This window comes from Apodemus sylvaticus, chromosome 11 (assembly GCF_947179515.1).
Source record: "Apodemus sylvaticus chromosome 11, mApoSyl1.1, whole genome shotgun sequence".
Classification (NCBI taxonomy): domain Eukaryota; kingdom Metazoa; phylum Chordata; class Mammalia; order Rodentia; family Muridae; genus Apodemus; species Apodemus sylvaticus.
In genome coordinates, this window is record NC_067482.1 from 104,954,834 (window position 1) to 104,975,601 (window position 20,768).

Here is a 20,768-nt window from a genome sequence, read left to right on the forward strand (position 1 = left end):
CTTGTACCTCATTTGATGTGTGGATTATGTTTTGGGTATTCCAGTTTTCTAGGTTAATATCCACTTATTAGTGAGTGCATACCATGATTCACCTTTTGAGTCTGGGTTACCTCACTTAGTATGATATTCTCTAGCTCCATCCATTCACCAATCCTACATCAGATAGAGGGCTAATATCCAATATATATAAAGAACTCAAGAAGTTAGACTCCAGAAAACCAAACAACCCTATTAAAAAATGGGCTACAGAGTTAAACAAAGAATTCTCACCTGAAGAACTTCGGATGGCGGAGAAGCATCTTAAAAAATGCTCAACTTCATTAGTCATTAGGGAAATGCAAATCAAAACAACCCTAAGATTTCATCTTACACCAGTCAGAATGGCTAAGATTAAAAATTCAGGAGACAGCAGGTGTTGGAGAGGGTGTGGAGAAAGAGGAACACTCCTCCACTGCTGGTGGGGTTGCAAATTGGTACAACCACTCTGGAAATCAGTCTGGCGGTTCCTCCGAAAACTGGGCACCTTACTTCCAGAAGATCCTGCTATACCACTCCTGGGCATATACCCAGAAGACTCCCCACCATGTAATAAGGATACATGTTCTACTATGTTCATAGCAGCCCTATTTGTAGTTGCCAGATGCTGGAAAGAACCCAGGTATCCCTCAACAGAAGAGTGGATGCAAAAAATGTGGTATATCTACACAATGGAGTACTATTCAGCCATTAGAAACAATGAATTCATGAAATTCTTAAGCACTGCTTTCATTGTGTTCCATAAGTTTAGTTATGTTGTGCCTTCATTTTCATTAAATTCTAAAAAGTCTTTCATTTCTTTCCTTATTTCTTCCCTGACCAAGGTATCATTGAGTAGAGCATTATTCAGCTTCCATGTGTATGTGAGCTTTCTGTTGTTTTGTTGCTATTGAAGACCACCCTTATTCCATAGTGATCTGATAGGAGGCATGGGATTAGTTCGATCTTCTTTTATCTGTTGAGGTCTGTTTTGTGACCAATTATATGGTCAGTTTTGGAGAAGGCTCCATGAGGTGCTGAGAAGGAACATTTTTTTGATTTAGGGTGAAAAGTTCTATAGATATCTATTAAATCCATTTGGTCCAAAACTTCTGTTAGTTTCACTGTGTCTCTCTTTAGCTTGTGTTTCCCTGATCTGTCCATTGGGGAGAGTGGGGTGTTGAAGTCACCCACAATTATTGTATGAGGTGCAATGTATGCTTTAAGCTTTAGTAGTTTGTTTTACGAATGAGGGTGCCCTTGTATTTGAATCATTGACATTCAGAATTGAGAGTTCTTCTTGATGGATTTTTTTCCCTTGATGAATATGAAGTGTCCTTCCCTGTCTTTTTTTATGACTTTTGGTTGACAGTCTATTTTATTGGATATTAGAATGGCTACTCCAGCTTGTTTCCTGGGACCATTTGCTTGGAAAACTGTTTTCCTGCCTTCTACTCTGAGATAATGTTTGTTTTTGACACTGAAATGCATTTCCTGTATGCAGCAAAATGTTGGGTCCTATTTACGTATCCAGTCTGTTAGTCTATATCTTTTTATTAGGGAATTGAGCCCATTGATGTTAAGAGATATTAAGGATTAGGGATTGTTGCTTCCTGTTATTTTTGATGTTATTTTTATGTTTGAGTGGTTATCTTTTGGGGGGTTTGTTAAAAGAAGACTACTGTCTTGCTTTTTCTAGGGTGTAGTTGCCTCCTTCTATTGGCATCCTCCATCAGTTAATCCTTTGTAGGGCTGGATTTGTAGACAGATATTGTATAAATTTGGGAAACAATAAAAGTAGTATGAAGAGGAAAACTCATACCTCTGATTGCCTCCAAAAAGAAGCTGGAGAGAGCATATACTACAAGTTTAACAGCACACCTGAAAGCTCTAGAACAGAAAGAAGCAAATATACCAAAGAGGAGTAGAAGGCAGGAAATCATCAAACTCAGGGCTGAAATCAACCAAGTAGAAATAAAAAGAGCTATACAAAGAATCAACCAAACCAGGAGCTGGTTCTTTGAGAAAATCAACAAGATGGATAAATCATTAGCCACACTAAACAGGGGGCACAGAGACAATATTCAAATTAACAGAATCAGAAATGAAAAGGGAGTTATAACAACAGAAACTGAGGAAATTCAAAAAATCATCAGACCCTACTACAAAAGTCTATACTCAACACAACTGGAAAATCTGGAGGAAATGGACAATTTCCTAGACACATTCCAAATACCAAATTAAATCAGGATCAGCTAGCCCATCTAAACAGTCCCATAAACCCTAAAGAAATAGAAATGATCATTGAAAGTCTCCCAGGAGTGGCAGCGGCGGCGGCGGCGGTGGCGACAGTGCAATTCAGATAGAGGGCTAATATCCAATATATATAAAGAACTCAAGAAGTTAGACTCCAGAAAACCAAACAACCCTATTAAAAAATGGGGTACAGAGTTAAACAAAGAATTCTCACCTGAAGAATTTCGGATGGCGGAGAAACATCTTAAAAAATGCTCAACTTCATTAGTCATTAGGGAAATGCAAATCAAAACAACCCTGAGATTTCACCTTACACCAGTCAGAATGGCTAAGATTAAAAATTCAGGGGACAGCAGGTGTTGGCGAGGATGTGGAGAAAGAGGAACACTCCTCCACTGCTGGTGGGGTTGCAAATTGGTACAACCACTCTGGAAATCAGTCTGGCGGTTCCTCTGAAAACTGGGCACCTCACTTCCAGAAGATCCTGCTATACCACTCCTGGGCATATACCCAAAAGATTCCCCAGCATGTAATGGAATAAGGATACATGTTCTACTATGTTCATAGCAGCCCTATTTATAATTGCCAGAAGTTGGAAAGAACCCAGGTATCCCTCAACAGAAGAGTGGATGCAAAAAATGTGGTATATCTACACAATGGAGTACTATTCAGCCATTAGAAACAATGAATTCATGAAGTTCTTAGGCAAATGGATGGAGCTGGAGAACATCATACTAAGTGAGGTAACCCAGACTCAAAAGATAAATCATGGTATGCACTCACTAATAAGTGGATATTAACCTAGAAAACTGGAATACCCAAAACATAATCCACATATCAATTGAGGTACAAGAACGGAGGAGTGGCCCCTTGTTCTGGAAAGACTCAGTGAAGCAGTATAGAACAAAATCAGAACAGGGAAGTGGGAAGGGTTGGGTGGGAAAACAGGGGGAGGGAAGGGGACTGATGGGACTTTTGGGGAGTGGGGGTCCAGAAAAGGGGAAATCATTTGAAATGTAAATAAATATATCAATAAATTAAAAAAACAAAAAACAAAAAAAAAAACAAAAAACAAAAACAAAAACAAAAAAAAAAAGAAAGTCTCCCAATCAGAAAAAGCACAGGACCAGATGGTTTTAGTGCAGAATTTTATCAGACCTTCAAAGCAGAACTAAACACCAATACTCTTCAAACTATTCCACAAAATAGAAACAGAAGGAGCACTACTCCACTCGTTCTATGAAGCCATAATTATGCTGATACCAAAACCACACAAAATCCCACAAAGAAAGAGAATTCAGAACAATTTCCCTTATGAATATCGATGCAAAAATACTCAATAAAATTCTGGCAAACCAAATCCAAGAACACATCAAAACACCAATAGTCTATGTTCTAAGATCAAAAATTGACAAATGGCATCTTTTTAAATTACAAAGTTTTTGTAAGGCAAAGGACACTGTCAAAAGGGCAAAACGGCAACCAACAAACTGGGAAAAGATCTTTACCAACCCTACATCCGACAGAGGACTAATAGCCAATATATACAAAGAACTCAAGAAGTTAGACTCCAGAGAGCCAAATAACCCTATTAAAAAATGGGGTACAGAGCTAAACAGGGAATTCTCACCTGAGGAATATTGAATGGATGAGAAGCACCTAAAGAAACATTCAACATCCTTATTCATCAGGGAAATGCAAAGCAAAACAACCCTGAGATTTCACCTCACACCTGTCAGAATGGCTAAGATCAAAAACTCGGTAAGTGCTGTTGAGGATGTGGAGATAGAGGAATACTGCTCCACTGCTGGTGGGATTGCAAGCTGGTACAACCACTCTGGAAATAAGTCTAAAACTAGGCATAATACTACCAAAGGACCCTGCTATACCACTCCTGGGCATATACCCAGAGGATTCTCCAGCATGTAATAAGGACACATGCTCTACTATGTTCATATTATCCCTATTTATTATAGCCAGAAGCTGGAAAATACCCAGATGTCCCTCAGTGGAGGAATGGATACAGAAAAATCTGGTATACATATACATACACACACACATACACACACACACACACACACACATACACGAGATGAAGTACTATTCAGCCATTAAAAACAATGAATTCATGAAATTCTTAGACAAATGGATGGAGCTAGAGAACATCATCCTAAGTGAGGTAACCAAGTCTCAAAAGATCAATCATGATATGCACTCACTCTCTGTATCACTCAAAGATACAGAGAGAGACAACTGGTGGAGCAGACTCTGAGGGAAGGACTATCCAGAGACTACCCCACCCAGGAATCCATCCTGTATACAGTTACAAAACTCAGACTGTGCTTGCTGTGTGCCCACAAGTGCTTGCTGACTGGAGCTGGATGTAGCTGTCACCTGGGAGGCTTTCCTAGTGCATGAGAAATACAGAGGGGCCACCCTCAGCCAGCCATTGAACTGAGCACAGGGTCCCCAATGAAGGAGTTAGAGAAAGGACCCAATGTGTTGCAGGGGGGTTGCGGCACCACAGGAGGAACAATAATATGAGTCACCTAGTATTCCCAGAGCTCCCTGGGACAAAACCATCAACCAAAGAGCACACCTTCAGTTACCCATGGCTCTAGATACATAGGCAGTGGTGTATGGTCTTGTTAGACACCAAAGGGAGGAGAGGCCCTTGGTCCCGGAAAGACTTGATGCAGAATTGTAGAGGAATACCAGGACAGAGAAGCTGGGGAGGGTGATTGGGGAAGGAAAGATGGATTATGGGATTTTCAGGGGATGGGGGGAACCAGGAATGGGGACAACATTTGAAATATAAAAAAAGGATATATCTAATAAAAAAGAAATGTAAATAAATAAAATAACCATTAAAAGTTGACATAAAAAAGAAAAAGGAAGTAAAAACATTTTCTGATAAATTTGAGGATTTACATGAAAATATTTCTGATAATATAGAAGAGATATATAGAAAAACATTAAAATTGACAATTTTGATTAAAAATTAAAGAGTAAAATGGTACACATGAAAAACATTGTTAAATTAACTGAAAAGGGAAACATATTATGATAGAATTGAAAGATTCTATGAAAGAAACACATGATAGAATTGAAGTTTTATGTGGTAAATATTTCTGATAAAATTATAGAAAAATGTAGAAAAACATGTTAAAATTGAAGATTAACATGGAAATTTTTATATAGCTATAATAATGATAGGCATAAAAGTATTCCTAAGTTGATTGAAAGTGGAATTATAAACATTTTCAACAATAAAGTTGAAGATTTGCATGGAAAATATTTCCATGTAAAATTGAAGAAGTGTATAGAAAAACATGTTAAAATTGAATATTATTATGGAAAATTATACAGATAAAATGGTAGACATAAAAATAATTCCAAGTTGAATGAAAGTGGAATTATATACATTTTCAGGTAAAAATTGAAGATTTGCATGGAAAATAGTTCTGATAAAATTGAAAAAATATATAGAAAAATATGTTAAATTGACTATTTCATGGAAACTCAGATAAAATGGTAGATATAAAAAACCTTTCTAAATTAATTGAAGGTGGAATTAAAAACATTTTGTGATATAATTAGAGATTTACATAGAAAATATTTGTGATAAAATAGAAGAAATATATAGAAAAACCTGTTAAAATTGAAGATTATCATGAAAAATAATGCAGATAAAATGGCAGACATAAAAAATTATTAATTAAAAGAGGAATTACAAACAATTTCTGATAAAATTGAAGATTTACATGAAAAATATTTCCATTAGTCTATGTCTTTTTATTGGGGAATTGAGTCCATTGATGTTAAGAGATATTAAAGATTAGGGATTGTTGCTTCCTTCTATTTTTGATGTTGTTTTTATGTTTGTGTGGATATCTTCTTTTGAGTTTGTTGAAAGAAGAGTACTTTCTTGCTTTTTCTAGGGTGTATTTTCCTTCCTTGTGCTGGTGTTTTTTTATCTGTTATCCTTTGCAGGGATGAATTTGTGGGAAGATATTGTGTAAATTTGGTTTTATTATGGAATATCTTGGTTTCTCCATCTATGGTGATTAGGAGTTTGGCTGGGTATAGTAGTCTGGGCTGGCATTTGTGTTCTCTTAGGTTCTGTATGAGGTTTGCCCAGGATCTTCTAGCTTTCATCTGCTCTGGTGAGATGTTTGGTGTAATTCTGATAGGTCTGCCTTTATAAGTTACTTGCTCCTTTTCCCTTACTGCTTTTAATATTCTTTCTTTGTTTAGCACATTTGGTGTTTTGATTATGTGCCAGCAGGACTTTCTGGTCTGGTCCAGTATGTTTGGAGGTCTGTAGGCTTCTTATATGTTCATGGGCATCTCTTTCTTTAGGTTAGGGAAGTTTTCTTCTGTAATGTTGTTGAAGATATTTACTGGCTTTTTAAGATATAAATCCTCACTCTCTTCTATACCTATAATCCTTAGGTTTGTTCTTCTTGTGTCCTGGATTTCCTGGATGCTTTGAGTTACAAGCTTTATGCATTTTGCATTTTGCATTTTCTTTGACTGTTAAGTCAGTGTTTTCTATGGCAACTTCATCCCCTGAGATTCTTTCTTCTATCTCTTGTATTCTGTTGTGGATGCTTGCATCTATGACTCCTGAATTCTTTCCAAGGTTTTCTATCTCCAGAGTTGTCTCCCTTTGTGATTTCTTTATTGTTTCTACTTCCACTTTTAGATCCTGGATGATTTTCTTCAGTTCCTTCACTTGATTGTGTGTGTTGTCCTGTAATTCTTTAAGGGATTTTTATGTTTCTTCTTTAAGAGCTTTTACCTGTTGACTGATGTTCTCCTGTATTTCTTTAAGGGAGTTATTCAAGTCCTTCTTGAAGCCCTCTATCAGCATCATGAGATACGATTTTAAATCCAACTCTTGCTTTTCCGGTGTGTTGGGGTTTCCAAGACTTGCTGTGGTGGGAGAACTCAGTTCTGATGTTGCCAAGTAGCTTTGGTTTCTGTTGGTGGGGTTCTTGTGCTTGCCTTTCACCATCTGGATATCTCTGGTGTTAGTTGGTCTTGCTGTCTCTGGCTGGAGCCTGTCCCTCTTGTGGGCCTGTAAGCCTGTGTCTGTACTCTCTTCTGGCAGGGGCTGTGCACAGAAGGCTGTGGAGCCACCTGGCTCCCTGGAGCAAATGGCAGCCTGAAGACTTCTGTCCCAGCTGCTCCACTGATCTTATGCCCTGTGTGCTCCTAGCTCTTCCCCTCCAGAGAGAAGGTGGAGACCTTACCTCCATGCTCAGAAGTGAAAGTGCTGCTTGGAGATCACTCTCTCCTGGCATGCTGGGCACAGAAGGCTGTGGAGTCACCCAGTTCCCCAGTGCCAGGACCATTATATTTCGTCCCAAAATCTTGTATTTAGACTCTGCCTTTCAATGAGTGATCAGTATCTTTCTTTAGGTTGTCTTACTCACCTAATAAACTAGCTTATAAGTTCTGTTCTGGCCATAATCTTCTACTCTAACCCAACCATTTTTTTTTTATGTGTATGGGTGTACCATGTATGTTCTGGTGCTTGGCAGAGGCCAGAAGTTGACATTTCTGGGACTGGAATTACAGTTGTGAGCTATCACTGGGTGCTGGGAATCAAATCCCAGTTCTTTGGAAGACTATAGTCAGTACTCCTGACTACTAAGCCATCTCTCCAGGCCTAGTCCCACTTTTCAGTTTCTCATTTTTAACTCTGCTTTTCTACTATTTTTCTTTAAAATATATATTGTTTTGTTTTAATTAAAAAAATTTACACAAAATAAAGGTTCCAACTTTGTCATCTACTTCATTCATTTTTTTCTTTAAAGTTTTTCTGGGTTATTTCCTAAAGAATAGAATCCACATTACTGAGTGAGGATAAATAGCCACTTGGGTTAATAGCCTGTATTTTGACTTCTTTGTATACGTGGATTTATTTTGAGAGGATGGAATTAGGTGGCTACTTCTTCCAGGAATTAAAAAGTAACAGAAAAACAGTTACAGATGATTTGGTTTCAGATATATATACCAATTAAGGCATATTGGATATATTGATATTAGAAGCACAGAATATATAAGAAAGATGTAATTTGTTGTCATGTATCACTAATTAGCACAATGACTACATAATCTTTAAAAGAAACAGTTATATTTACTTTTAGTTGTGTTTCTCTATAATTAAAAAGTTTTTCTTCCCTCAAAATTTCTTTCAGTAATCCTAAATCGGAGAGTCAACGAGTAAATAAAAAAGTCAACAATGATGCTTCACTTAGAATTCACAATCTGTCCATTTTGGTGAAACAAATAAAATTTTATTATCAGGTAAGTCACCTTTTATTTTTAAAATAATATTTTAATAACATTGTACATATTTATATTTTAAAATTCGTTATTGAGGACTTGCATGAATGTTAGCCCACTTGAATTACATTTTTGATGTATGGTTTTTAACACTTAAGTTGAATACATATGTCAGTTGAGCATTATTTTTTTGAAAGTGTAATTATAAACATGTTCTGATAAAGTTGAAGATTTACAGGGAAAATATTTCTGATAAAATTGAAGAAACAGAAAAATGTTAAAAAATTAAGATTATCATGGAAATTATACAAATAAAATGATTGTCATAAAAATAATTCTTAAGTTGATTGAAAGTGGAATTATAAACATTTTCAGGGAAAATTGAAGATCTACATGGAAAACATTTCTGATAAAATTCAAGAAATATATAGAAAAACACATTAAAATTTACTATTTTTTAGAAAATTATATAGATAATATGATAGATATAAAAACCTTTCTAAGTTAATTGGAGGTAGAATTAAAAACATTTTGTAATGAAATCAGAGATTTACATGGAAAACATTTCTGATAAAATAGAAGAAATATATTTTAAAAAGCATGTTAAAATTGAAGATTATTAAGCTGGGCATGGTGGCACATGCCTGTAATCCCAGCACTTGGGAGGCAGAGGCAGGCGGATTTCTGAGTTCGAGGCCAGCCTGGTCTACAGAGTGAGTTCCAGCATAGCCAGGGCAACACAGAGAAACCCTGTCTCGAAAACTACAAACAAACAAACAAACAAAAAAAAAAAACCCTGAAGATTATCATGAAAAATAATGCAAATAAAATGGTAGACATAAAAAAATAACTAAATTAATTGAAAGAAGACTTACAAACAGTTTCTGATAAAATTGAAGATTTACATGAAAAATATTTCCATTAGTCTATGTCTTTTTATTGGGGAATTGAGTCCATTGATGTTAAGAGATATTAAAGAATAGGGATTGTTGCTTCCTTCTATTTTTGATGTTGTTTTTATGTTTGTGTGGATATCTTCTTTTGAGTTTGTTGAAAGAAGAGTACTTTCTTGCTTTTTCTAGGGTGTATTTTCCCTCCTTGTGTTGGTGGGGTTTTTTTGTTTTGTTTTGTTTTGTTTTTTTAAAGATTTATTTATTATATGCAAGTACACTGTAGCTGTCTTCAGATGCACCAGAAGAGGACATCAGATCTCTTTACAGATGGTTGTGAGCCACCATATGGGTGCTGGGATTTGAACTCATGACCTTTGGAAGAACAGTCGGTGCTCTTACCCACTGAGCCATCTCTCCAGCCCTGTGTTGGTGTTTTATATCTATTATCCTTTGCAAGGATGAATTTGTGGGAAGAAATTGTGTAAATTTGGTTTTATTATGGAATATCTTGGTTTCTCATCTATGGTGATTAGGAGTTTGGCTGGGTATAGTAGTCTGGGCTGGCATTTGTGTTCTCTTAGGTTCTGTCTGAGGTCTGCCCAGGATCTTCTAGCTTTCATCTGCTCTGGTGAGATGTTTGGTGTAATTCTGATAGGTCTGCCTTTATAAATTACTTGCCCCTTTCCCCTTACTGCTTTTAATATTCTTTCTTTGTTTAGCGCATTTGGTGTTTTGATTATTATGTGCCAGCAGGACTTTCTGGTCTGGTCCAGTATGTTTGGAGTTTTGTAGACTTCTTGTATGTTCATGGGCATCTCTTTCTTTAGGTTAGGGAAGTTTTCTTCTATAATGTTGTTGAAGATATTTACTGGCCCTTTAAGTTGGAAATTTTCACTCTCTTCTATGCCTATAATCCTTAGGTTTGGTCTTCTCATTGTGTGGATTTCCTCATTCTCATTCCTAGATTTCCTGGATGTTTTGGGTTATAAGCTTTATGCATTTTGCATTTTCTTTGACTGTTGAGTCCATGGTTTCTATGCTATCTTAAGCACCTGAGTTTCTTTCTTCTATTGTATTCTGTTGTTGATGCTTGCATCTATGACTCCTGAATTCCTTTCAAGGTTTTCTATCTCCAGAGATGTCTCCCTTTGTGATTTCTTTATTGTTTCTTTTTTAATTTATTTTCTATAGTCTTTGTTTATATTCCAAAAGATTTCCCCTTTCCCGGTTCCCCCTCCACCCCTCCAACCCCACTCCCCCTACTCCCCCACCTTCCCACCCCCATCCCTGTAAGTCCCATAAGTCCTCTTCCCTCCACCCATTCCCCAATCACCCCCCTCCCACTTCTCTGTCCTGGTACTCCCCTACAATGCTGGATCGAGCCTTTCCAGGACCAGGGCCCTCTCCTTCCTTCCTTCTTGGGAATCATTTGATATGTGAATTGTGTCTTCAGTATTCAGAGTTTCTGGGCTAATTAATATCCACTTATCAGTGACTGCATTCCATGTGTATTCTTTTTTGATTGGGTTACCTCACTTAGGATGGTATTTTCCAGTTACAACCATTTGCCTAAAAAAATTCATGAATTCATTGTTTTTAATTGGTGAATAGTATTCCATTATGTAAATATACCACATTTTCTGTATCCATTCCTCCATTAAAGTACATCTGGGTTCTTTCCAGCTTCTGGCTATTATAAATAAGGCTGTAATGAACATAGTGGAGCATGTGTCCTTATTGCATGCCGGAGAATCCTCTGGGTATATGCCCAGGAGTAGTATAACAGGGTCCTTCAGAAGTGTCATGCCCAGTTTTCTGAGGAACCACCAGACTGATTTCCAGAGTGGTTGTACCATCTTGCAACCCCACCAGCAGTTGAGGAGTGTTCCTCTTTCTCCATATCCTCGCCAACACCTGCTGTCTCCTGAGTTTTTAATCTTAGCCATTCTGAATGGTGTGAGGTAAAATCTCAGGGTTGTTTTGATTTGCATTTCCCTAATGACTTTGTGATTCTAATATCAGATAAAATTGACTTTCAACCTAAAGTCATTTCCTTACTTTACTTACTTACTTATTTATTCATTCATTCATTCATTCATTCATTCATTTATTTATTTATTTATTTATTATCTGTATCGGTTAGCTATTTTCATACACCACAGAAGAAGGCAGCTACCATATGGTTGCTGGGAATTGAACTCAGGACCTCTGGAAGAGCAATCAGTGCTCTTATCCATTGAGCCGTCTCTCCAGCCCCCATTTTTATATATATATAATTTTTATTAGATATTTTACTTACATTTCAAATGTTATCCCCTTATCCCCTTTCCTGGTTTTCTCTCGGAAAACCCCCTATTCCATCCTCCCTCCCCCTGCTCACCAACCGACCCTGCTTCCCTGTCCTGGCATTCCCCTATACTGGGGCATCGAGCCTTCTCAGGACCAAGGACCTCTTCTCCCATTGATGCCCAACAAGGCCATCCTCTGCTACATATATGGCTGAAGCCATGGGTCCCTCCATGTGTACTCCTTGGCTGGTAGTTTAGACCCTGGGAGCTCTGGTTGGTTGATAATTTTCATTCTTCCTATGGGGTTGGAAACCCCTTCAGCTCCTTCAGTCCTTTCTTCTCTAACTCATATTGATATTCTTGATTGTCTCAGTTTTCACTTAACTCCATCTTTTCACTTTCAGTCTTTTTTCTAGATAGAGAAGAGCAGAATTCTTCTTAATATAATAAGCTATTTTTGTGTGCTCATATTGTGTATTGATACTGTGTATTGAACCCAGGACCAAGTGCAGTATCACTCTGCTATGTCCTCAGCCCTGGAATGCATCTTTTTTAATTTAATTAAGACCATGTAAATGTAGTTGTATTATTTACTGGCTTGTTGCCTCTTGTTTTCCTCTTTGGTTTGACACAATTTTTTCTCTTTTATCCTCAGAGGTTTGGTATTTTACTGAATTGGACATATTTTTATTTGTTTTTGACATTTGTTTGTCTATCCTCTGAATTTTTTCTTCCCTAAAATCTAAACCTTTTTGACTTTTTTTTAAAAAGTACCCTGTGTAGTGTCTTCTGCAGTGTTGGCTCAGTAGCTGTGGGTTGTTTTAGTGTGTGCTGTACTTTGTTCTAAGTATTTATTCTACTTATCTTTTAATTTCAAGAGATAAATCTGTTGGATAGAGTCATGCTAAGTGGTAGTCCTTGGAAGGTGTTGTCTGTACCCTTGCCCAGGGAGGCTTTTCTGCTGAGAGGCCTTATGTTATGCTGATGAGTTTTTCTTTGTTCATCAGTTGGCATTTTCTCGTGCAGCTGTTAAAATTGTTTCCTTCTGTGGTTTTAGCATTTTGACATCATGGAGAATTTCTGTTGTGGTCATGTCTGAAAGGTTCTTCATGGATCCTGTACTGGGATATTCATGTTTGTGTTAGATTTCGGGAATTTTCTGGTATCTCTCTCTATAAATTGTTTTCTGTGCCTTAAGTTTGTGTTTTGATATCTTTTTAAATACTCACTGGAGTTCATTTTCTTGGTTGTGGCCTAAATTTCTTGATAGTTTTGGTATTGTTTTTATTTTTGTTTGTTTTTTTGGTTTTTTTTGTTTTTGTTTTTGTTTTTTGTTATGTGGATGCAATATTTCTTTTTATTGATGGATTTTTGTTTATTTGGTGTTGCTATCCACTGTAGTAATTTATGTTGTTATTGGTTTTTAAATGCATTGGTTTGTTTTTCACATGTCTGCTTTTCTGGATTCATTTTTGTTGCTTGCCCTGCTGTGTTATCTGTCTCCCTGGTGGGTTTGCCATCTGTATGCATCCTGTGTTGTCAGGGTCATGAGTGTGCTTCCTTCCTTTTCTCATCTGCTTGTTTTAATTCTCTTTGAGGTTATTGATTGGTTTTTAAACCAAAGTGGTGTGTTGTTTTACATTTTACATTTTCTATATCTTTCAGTTCATTCAATGAATTGATTATGAACTTTTAAAAAAAAAATTGTTGGTTAGAGTTTCACTATGCAGATTGGTGCATGCCTTTAAACCAGCACTCGGGAGGCAGAGGCAGGTGAATTTCTGAGTTCGAGGCCAGCCTTTACTGGGCTCTGCTAGGTTTGCGTGGTGAGTTACAGTGTGTGCTTGCAGTTCTAGCTAGAGTTCAGGTGTCCGTCCTTGCTGTATTGACAAGTTTTTCTGCATTGAGCTTTGTGGACTGTAGCTTTCCACATTTTTTCTCACTCTAGAGAATGTCTCCCCTCATTTCTGTACCCTAGATATGCTTGCATCAAAGCTTAAAGTGTCCCTCAGTTTCAGTGGGTAGTGAGAACTGAGAGGTCTTATGACTCTGTATGACAGTATTAGTGCCTCCCCAGCCAAAGCAGCATGAGACATGACAGAAGGTAAAGGTTAAGCCGGGTGGTGGTGGCACACGCCTGTAATCCCAGCACTCTGGAAGGCAGAGGCAGGCGGATTTCTGAGTTCCAGGCCAGCCTGGTCTACAGAGTGAGTTCCAGGACAGCCAGGGCTACACAGAGAAACCCTGTCTCGAAAAAACCAAATCCAAAAAAAAAAAAAAGAAGAAGAAGAAGAAGGTAGAGGCTATAGAAACTGAGCAGTGCAAGTCTGAAGTGCTGGCTTGGAGGTTAAGAGGGGTTCCTGTTTTTGCAGAGGGTCACAACTCCATGTTGGCTTACCACTGCCTCTAATCCTATTTTGGGAAGCTAATCCTCTCCTGGCTCCCATAGCCTTCTGTGTACATGTGTTGCACAGAATTCATGTAGTCACACACATGCACATAAATTTAAAATTAATATTTAAAAATGTAAAGGGATGAGGATGTGGCTTAGTTGTTGGAGTGTCTATCTAGCATACACAAGCCCTGGGTTAGCTTCTCTAGTCCCTCATAGACCAGGAGAGGAGGTACAATGCCATGAGAAAGCAAACGTAAATACAAGTGACGCACAGCATCTGGACCCAGAGCTCCCAGTCCTGCCCGGCAGCAGACCACATGTGGCAGGGAAGGAAAGTACTCTAGTGGCCACACTTGCAGGAATTAGTCTTCTTTGTTACCTTCGGGAACTTATCACAGTGTGCAAAGCCACCAGTGCTTCTGTTATTCAGAGCCTAAGGCTGCTGAAAGTTCTCACCAAGTCCAACTATCCATTTTACACATATGCCTCTCAGTGACCTCCCTTCACCTAGATACAATGGTAGGATATCTTCAGCCTCCCATGGTTGTGATGGTTCTTTGTTCTGAGGGCCTCAGAGTAGCACTCTCAAACAATAGGCACTTTCAAAATGGCACCTGGTCTTAGAACTTTGAGATATAGGTGAAAAGTCAGTGAGAAGGGAAGATAGACAAAGGATGCTCACATTGTTGACAATACAGTTTGGGAATTGGGAAAAGAGGGATGTCTAATAATCAGCCTGTTATTCACTTAACAAGCTAGGTTAGTGTTTTAGGCCAGAAAAGTAGATTATAGGGGAAGGCTGAGAAGGGGGTTGAAAGTTTCCCTTTTTCGCCTGTGATTGTACATTGCTAAGAGTAACCAATAAGTAGTCAGCTAAAGAAGGTTAGCTGATGAATAAGCATCGTTGCTGACTGGCTATTGCTTGGGTCCACAGGGCAAGATAGTAAAGACTCTAGAGAAACAAGTTAATTTATTTCTAGAAACCTTTACTGTAGTTACTGGAATCGTCACAATTCCAGCAAAATTAAGTAGTATATACAACAGTGTGGCCCTGGCTAACAGTAGGGAGTGGCAAAGTTGATTTTTTTTTTCTCCTGTACTGGGTTACCATGCAGACAAAATTGCTGACACAGGAGTTCTTCGGAATGCTGGGCTAGGACTGCCAGTGCTGCCTGCCTGGCCACCCTGTAGATTTAACTTTGGCCTTTCCCTCCCTGAGAGAGAAGCCTGGAGCCCTGCTTTTTGCTTTTTGCTTTTTGCTTTTTTTCAGATATTTGCAGTATTTACATTTCAAATGCTATCCCCTTTCCGAGTTACCCCTCTGAAAACCCCCTCTCCCATCCCCTCTTCCCCTATTCCCCACCCCCAATTTTCTGACTTGCATTCCCCTGTTCTAGAGAATCTAGCCTTCACAGGACCAATGGCCTCTCCTTTCATTGATATATGAAATGGTCATCTTTTGCTACATATGCAGCTGGAGCCATGGGTCTGTCCATGCCTACTCTTTAGTTGGTGGCTTAGTCCCTGGGAGCCCTAGGGGTACTGGTTGGTACATAGTATTTTTACTCCAGCAGGGCTGCAAACCTCTTCAGCTCCTTGGGTCCTTTCTGTAGCTGCTCCGTTGTGGACCCCATGCTCAGTCTATTGGTTGGCTGTGAGCCATGGGTATTGCGATCCACCTTCTAATGAGGATCAAAGTATCCACACTTTGGTCGTCCTTCTACTTGAGCTTCCTGTGGTCTGTGAGTTGGGTATTCTGAGCTTTTGGGCTAACAGGTACTTATCAGCAAGTGCATACCATGTGTGTTCTTTTGTGATTGGGTTACCTCACTCAGGAAGATATTTTCTAGCTCCATCCATTTGCGTAAGAATTTCATGAATTCATTGTTTTTAATAGCTGAGTAGTATTTCATTGTGTAAATGTACCATATTTTCTGTATCCATTCCTCTGTTGAGGGACATCTGGGTTCTTTCCAGCTTCTGGCTATAATTATAAATAAGGCAGCTATGAACATAGTGGAGCATGTGTCCTTATTACATGTTGGAGCATCTTCTGGGTATATGCCCGGGAGTGGTATAGCTGGGTCCTCAGTACTATGTCCAGTTTTCTGAGGAACTGCCAAACTGATTTCCAGAGTAGTTTTCCAGTTTACAATCCCAGCTTACAAGTTTACCAGCAATGGAGGAGTGTTCCTCTTTCTACACATCCTCTCCAGCATTTGCTGTCCCCTGATTTTTTGATCTTGGCCATTCTTACTGGTGTGAGGTGGAATCTCAGGGTTGTTTTGATTTGCATTTCCCTGATGATGAAGGATATTGAACATTTCTTTAGGTGTTTCCCAGCCATCTGGTATTCCTCAGTTAAGAATTCTCTGTAAGAGTTAAGAATTTGTCAGTTAAGAATTCTCTGTACCCCATTTTTAATAGAGTTATTTGGTTCTCTGGAGTCTAACTTCTTGAGTTCTTTCTTTGTGTATATTGGATATTAGCCCTCTATCTGATGTAGGATTGGTAACAACCTTTTCCCAATCTGTTGGTTGCCATTTTGTCCTATTGACAGTATCCTTTGCCTTATAGAAACTTTGCAATTTTATCAGGTCCCATTTGTCAATTCTTGATCTTAGCCATTGGTGTTCTGTTGACGAAAGTTTCCCCTGTGCCCATGTGTTCCAGCCTTCTCCCAACTTTCTATTCTATCAGATTCAGTGTCTCTGGTCTTATGTGGAGGTTCTTGATCTACTTGGACTTAAGCTTTGTACAGGGAAATACGAATGGATCAATTTGCATTCTTCTACATGCTGACCTCCAGTGGAACCAGCACGATTTGTGGAAAATGCTGTCTTTTTTCAACTGGATAGTTTTAGCTTTTTTGTCAAAGATCAAGTGAACATAGGTCACTTAAGTTTTGGGTTTTCAATTTTATTTCATTTTATTTCATTGATCTTCCTGCCTGTCTCTGTACCAATACCATACAGTTTTTATCACTATTACTCTGTAATACAACTTGAGGTCAGGGACTGTGATTCCCCCAGAAGTTCTTTTATTGTTGAGAAGAATTTTTGCTATCCTGGGTTTTTTGTTATTCCAGATGAATTCACAATTTGCTCTTTCTAACTCTATGAAGAATTGATTTGGAATCTTTTTTGTTTGTTTCTTTTGTTTTTTCGAGATAGAGTTTCTTTGTGTAGCCCTGGCTGTCCTGGAACTCACACTGTAGACCAGGCTGGCCTTGAACTCAGAAATGTGCCTGCCTCTGCCTCCCAAGTGTTGGGATTAAAGGCATATGCCACTACCGCCCAGCGATTTGGAATCTTGATGGGGATTGCATTGAATTTGTAGATTGCTTTCAGCAAGATGGCCATTTTTACTATATTAATCCTACCAATCCATGAGCATGGGAGATCTTTCGATCTTCTGAAATCGAAGATCTTGTCATACCAAGCTTTCACTTGTTTAGTTAGAGTCACACCATGATATTTTATATTGTTTGTGACTATTATGAAGGGTGTTGTTTTCCCTAATTTCTTTCTCAGCCTGTTTATTCTTTGAGTAGAGGAAGGCCACTGATTTATTTGAGATAATTTTATATCCAGCCACTTTGCTGGAGTTATCTGGTTTAGGAGTTTTCTGGTGAAATTTTTGGGTCACTTAAGTATACTGTCATATCATCTACAAATAGTGATAAAGTATCTCTTTGACCTCCTTTTGTTGTCTAATTGCTCTGGCTAGGAATTCAAGTACTATATTGAATAGGCATGGAGAGAGGGGGCAGCCTTGTCTAGTCCCTGATTTTAGTGGGATTGCTTCAAGTTTCTCTCCATTTAGTTTGATGCTGGCTACTGGTTTGCTGTTTATTGCTTTTACTATGTTTAGATATGGGCCTTGGATTCCCTATCTTTCCAACACTTTTAGCATGAAAGGATGCTGAATTTTGTCAAATGCTTTTTCTTTTCTTTTTTTTTTTATTTTATTTTATTTTTTTTTTCAAATGCTTTTTCAGCATCTAATGAAATGACCATGTGGTTTTTTTCTTTGAGTTTGTTTATGTTGTGGATTACATTGATGGATTTCCATATATTGAACCATCCCTGCATCCCTGGGATGAAGCCTACTTGATCATGGTGAATGATTGTTTTGATGAGTTCTTAGATTCGGTTTGCAAGAATTTTATTGAGTATTTTTGCATTGATATTCATAAGGGAAATTGGTTTGAAGTTCTCTTTCTTTTTTGGATCTTTATGTGGTTTTAGACTTAGCAAAATTGTGGCTTCATAGAACAAGTGGGGTAGTGTTCCTTCTGTTTTTCTTTTGTGGAATAGTTTGAAGAGTATTGGTGTTAGATCTTCTTTAAAGGTCTGATAGAATTCTGCACTAAAACCATCTGGTCTTGTGCTTTCATAGAGTTACAAAGGGGAATTTGCAAATTCATCTGGAATAACAAAAAACCCAGGATATCAAAAATTATTCTCAACAGTAAAAGAACTTCTGGGGGAATCAGTATCCCAGACCTTAAGCAGTCCTACAGAGAAATAGTGTTTAAAACTGAATGGTATTGGTACAATGACAGGCAAGTAGATCAATGGAATAGAATTGAAGACCCAGAAATGAACCCACATGCCTATGGTCACTTGATCTTTGACAAAGGAGCTAAATCCATCCAGTGGAAAAAAGATAGCCTTTTCAACAAATGGTGCTCGTTCAACTGGAGGTCAGCATGCAGAAGAATGCAAATTGATCCATTCTTATCCCCTTGTAGTAAGCTCAAGTCCAAGTGGATCAAGGACCTCCACATAAAAGAGACACACTGAAACTAACAGAAAAGAAACTGGGTAAGAGCCTTGTACACATGGGCACAAGGGAAATTTTCCTGAACAGAACACCAATAGCCTATGCCCTAAGATCAAGAATTGGCAAATGGGACTTCATGAAATTACAAAGTTTCTGTAAAGAAAAGGACACTGTTAATAAGACAAAAGGGCAACCAACAAATTAGGAAAAGATCTTTACCAACCCTACATCCAACAGAGGGCTAATATCCAATACATACAAAGAACTCCAGAGACCCAAATAACCCTATTAAAAATGGGGTACAGAGCTAAACAGGGAATTTTCACCTGAGGAATACTCAATGGCTGAGAAGCATCTAAAGAAATGTTCACCATCCTTAGTCATCGAGGAAATGAAAATCAAAACAACCCTGAAGCCAGGCAGTGGTGGCACACGCCTGTAATCCCAGCACTTTGGGAGGCAGAGGCAGGCGGATTTCTGAGTTTGAGGCCAGCCTGGGTCTACTGAGTGAGTTTCAGGACAGCCAGGACTATAGAGAGAAACTCTGTCTCCAAAAAACCAAATCCAAAAACAAAAACAAAAAACAAAACAAACAACCCCTCCAAAAAAACCCAAAACCAACCCTGAGATTTCACCTCACACCAGTCAGAATGGCTAAGATCAAAAACTCAGGGACAGCAGATGGTGGAGAGGATGTGGAGAAAGAGGAACACTGTTCCACTGTTAGTGGGATTGCGAACTGGTATAACCACTCTGGAAATGAGTCTGGTGGTTCCTCACAAAACTTGGCATAATACTACCAGAGAACCCTGCTATACCACTTCTGGGCATATAACCAGAAGATACTCCAGTATTTACTAAGGACACATGCTCTGCTATGTTCACAGCAGCCCTATTTATAATAGCCAGAAGCTGGAAAGAACCCAAATGTCCTTCAACAGAGGAATGGAGACAGAAATTGTGGTATATATACATAATGAAATACTATTCAGCTATAAAAACAATGAATTCATGAAATTCCTAGGCAAATGGATGGAACTAGAAAGTGTCAAACTTTAGGGAGGTAACCCAATCACAAAAAACACACTTGGTATGCACTCACTGATAAGTGGATATTATCCCAAAAGCTCAAAATAAACAAGTTACAATTCAGAGGCCCCAGGAAGCTTAAAAAGAAGGAAGACCAAGTGGGGGTGTTTTGATTCCTCTGAGAAAGGGAACAAAATACTCACAGGAGCAACTATGGAGACAAAGTGTGGAGCAGAGATTGAAGGAAAGGCCACCCAGAGACTGTCCTACCTGGGGATTCATCCTATAAACAGTCACCAAACACCAAAACTACTATGGATGACAGGAAGTACGTACTGAAAGGAGCCTGTTATGGTTGTATTGGGGGTGGGGGGGGGCCCTTGCCAGAGCCTTACAGATACAGAAGCAGATGCTAGCAGCCAACCATTGGACTGAGCGAGGGGTTTCCAATGGAGGAGTTGGAAGGTGGGCTGAAGGAGCCTGGGGAGTTTGTAGCACCATGGGAAATAATCCCATGAATCCTATCAGATAACCATAGACTGACTGGTCTTCAATAACAACAACAAAAAAAACCCACAAAGGGCACATACACATGGAAGCAGAATAATGCAATGATAACTTAGTCAAGGAAGAAATAAATTAAAGACTTTTTAGAATTTAATAAAAATGGAGGTACAAAATATCCCAAATTATGCAACACTATCAAAGCAGTGTTAAGAGAAAAATTCATAGCTCTGAGTGCCTCCAAAAAGAAAATGGGGAGAGTATACACTAGCAGCTTAACACCACAGCTGAAAGCTCTAGAAC

General features: G+C 38.5%; 1 protein-coding gene across 10 annotated transcripts in view; it reads left to right on the forward strand.

The window, feature by feature from the left end:
• The window catches only part of Ccdc88a (coiled-coil domain containing 88A), a 140,694-nt gene that overhangs the window by 26,847 nt on the left and 93,079 nt on the right, over positions 1 to 20,768 (forward strand). For all 10 annotated transcript variants that reach the window (XM_052199652.1, XM_052199653.1, XM_052199650.1 and 7 more), the window contains exon 3: positions 8,481 to 8,589. In XM_052199652.1, the coding sequence (XP_052055612.1) occupies positions 8,481 to 8,589 (109 nt within the window). The remainder of the gene's footprint in view (positions 1 to 8,480; positions 8,590 to 20,768) is intronic.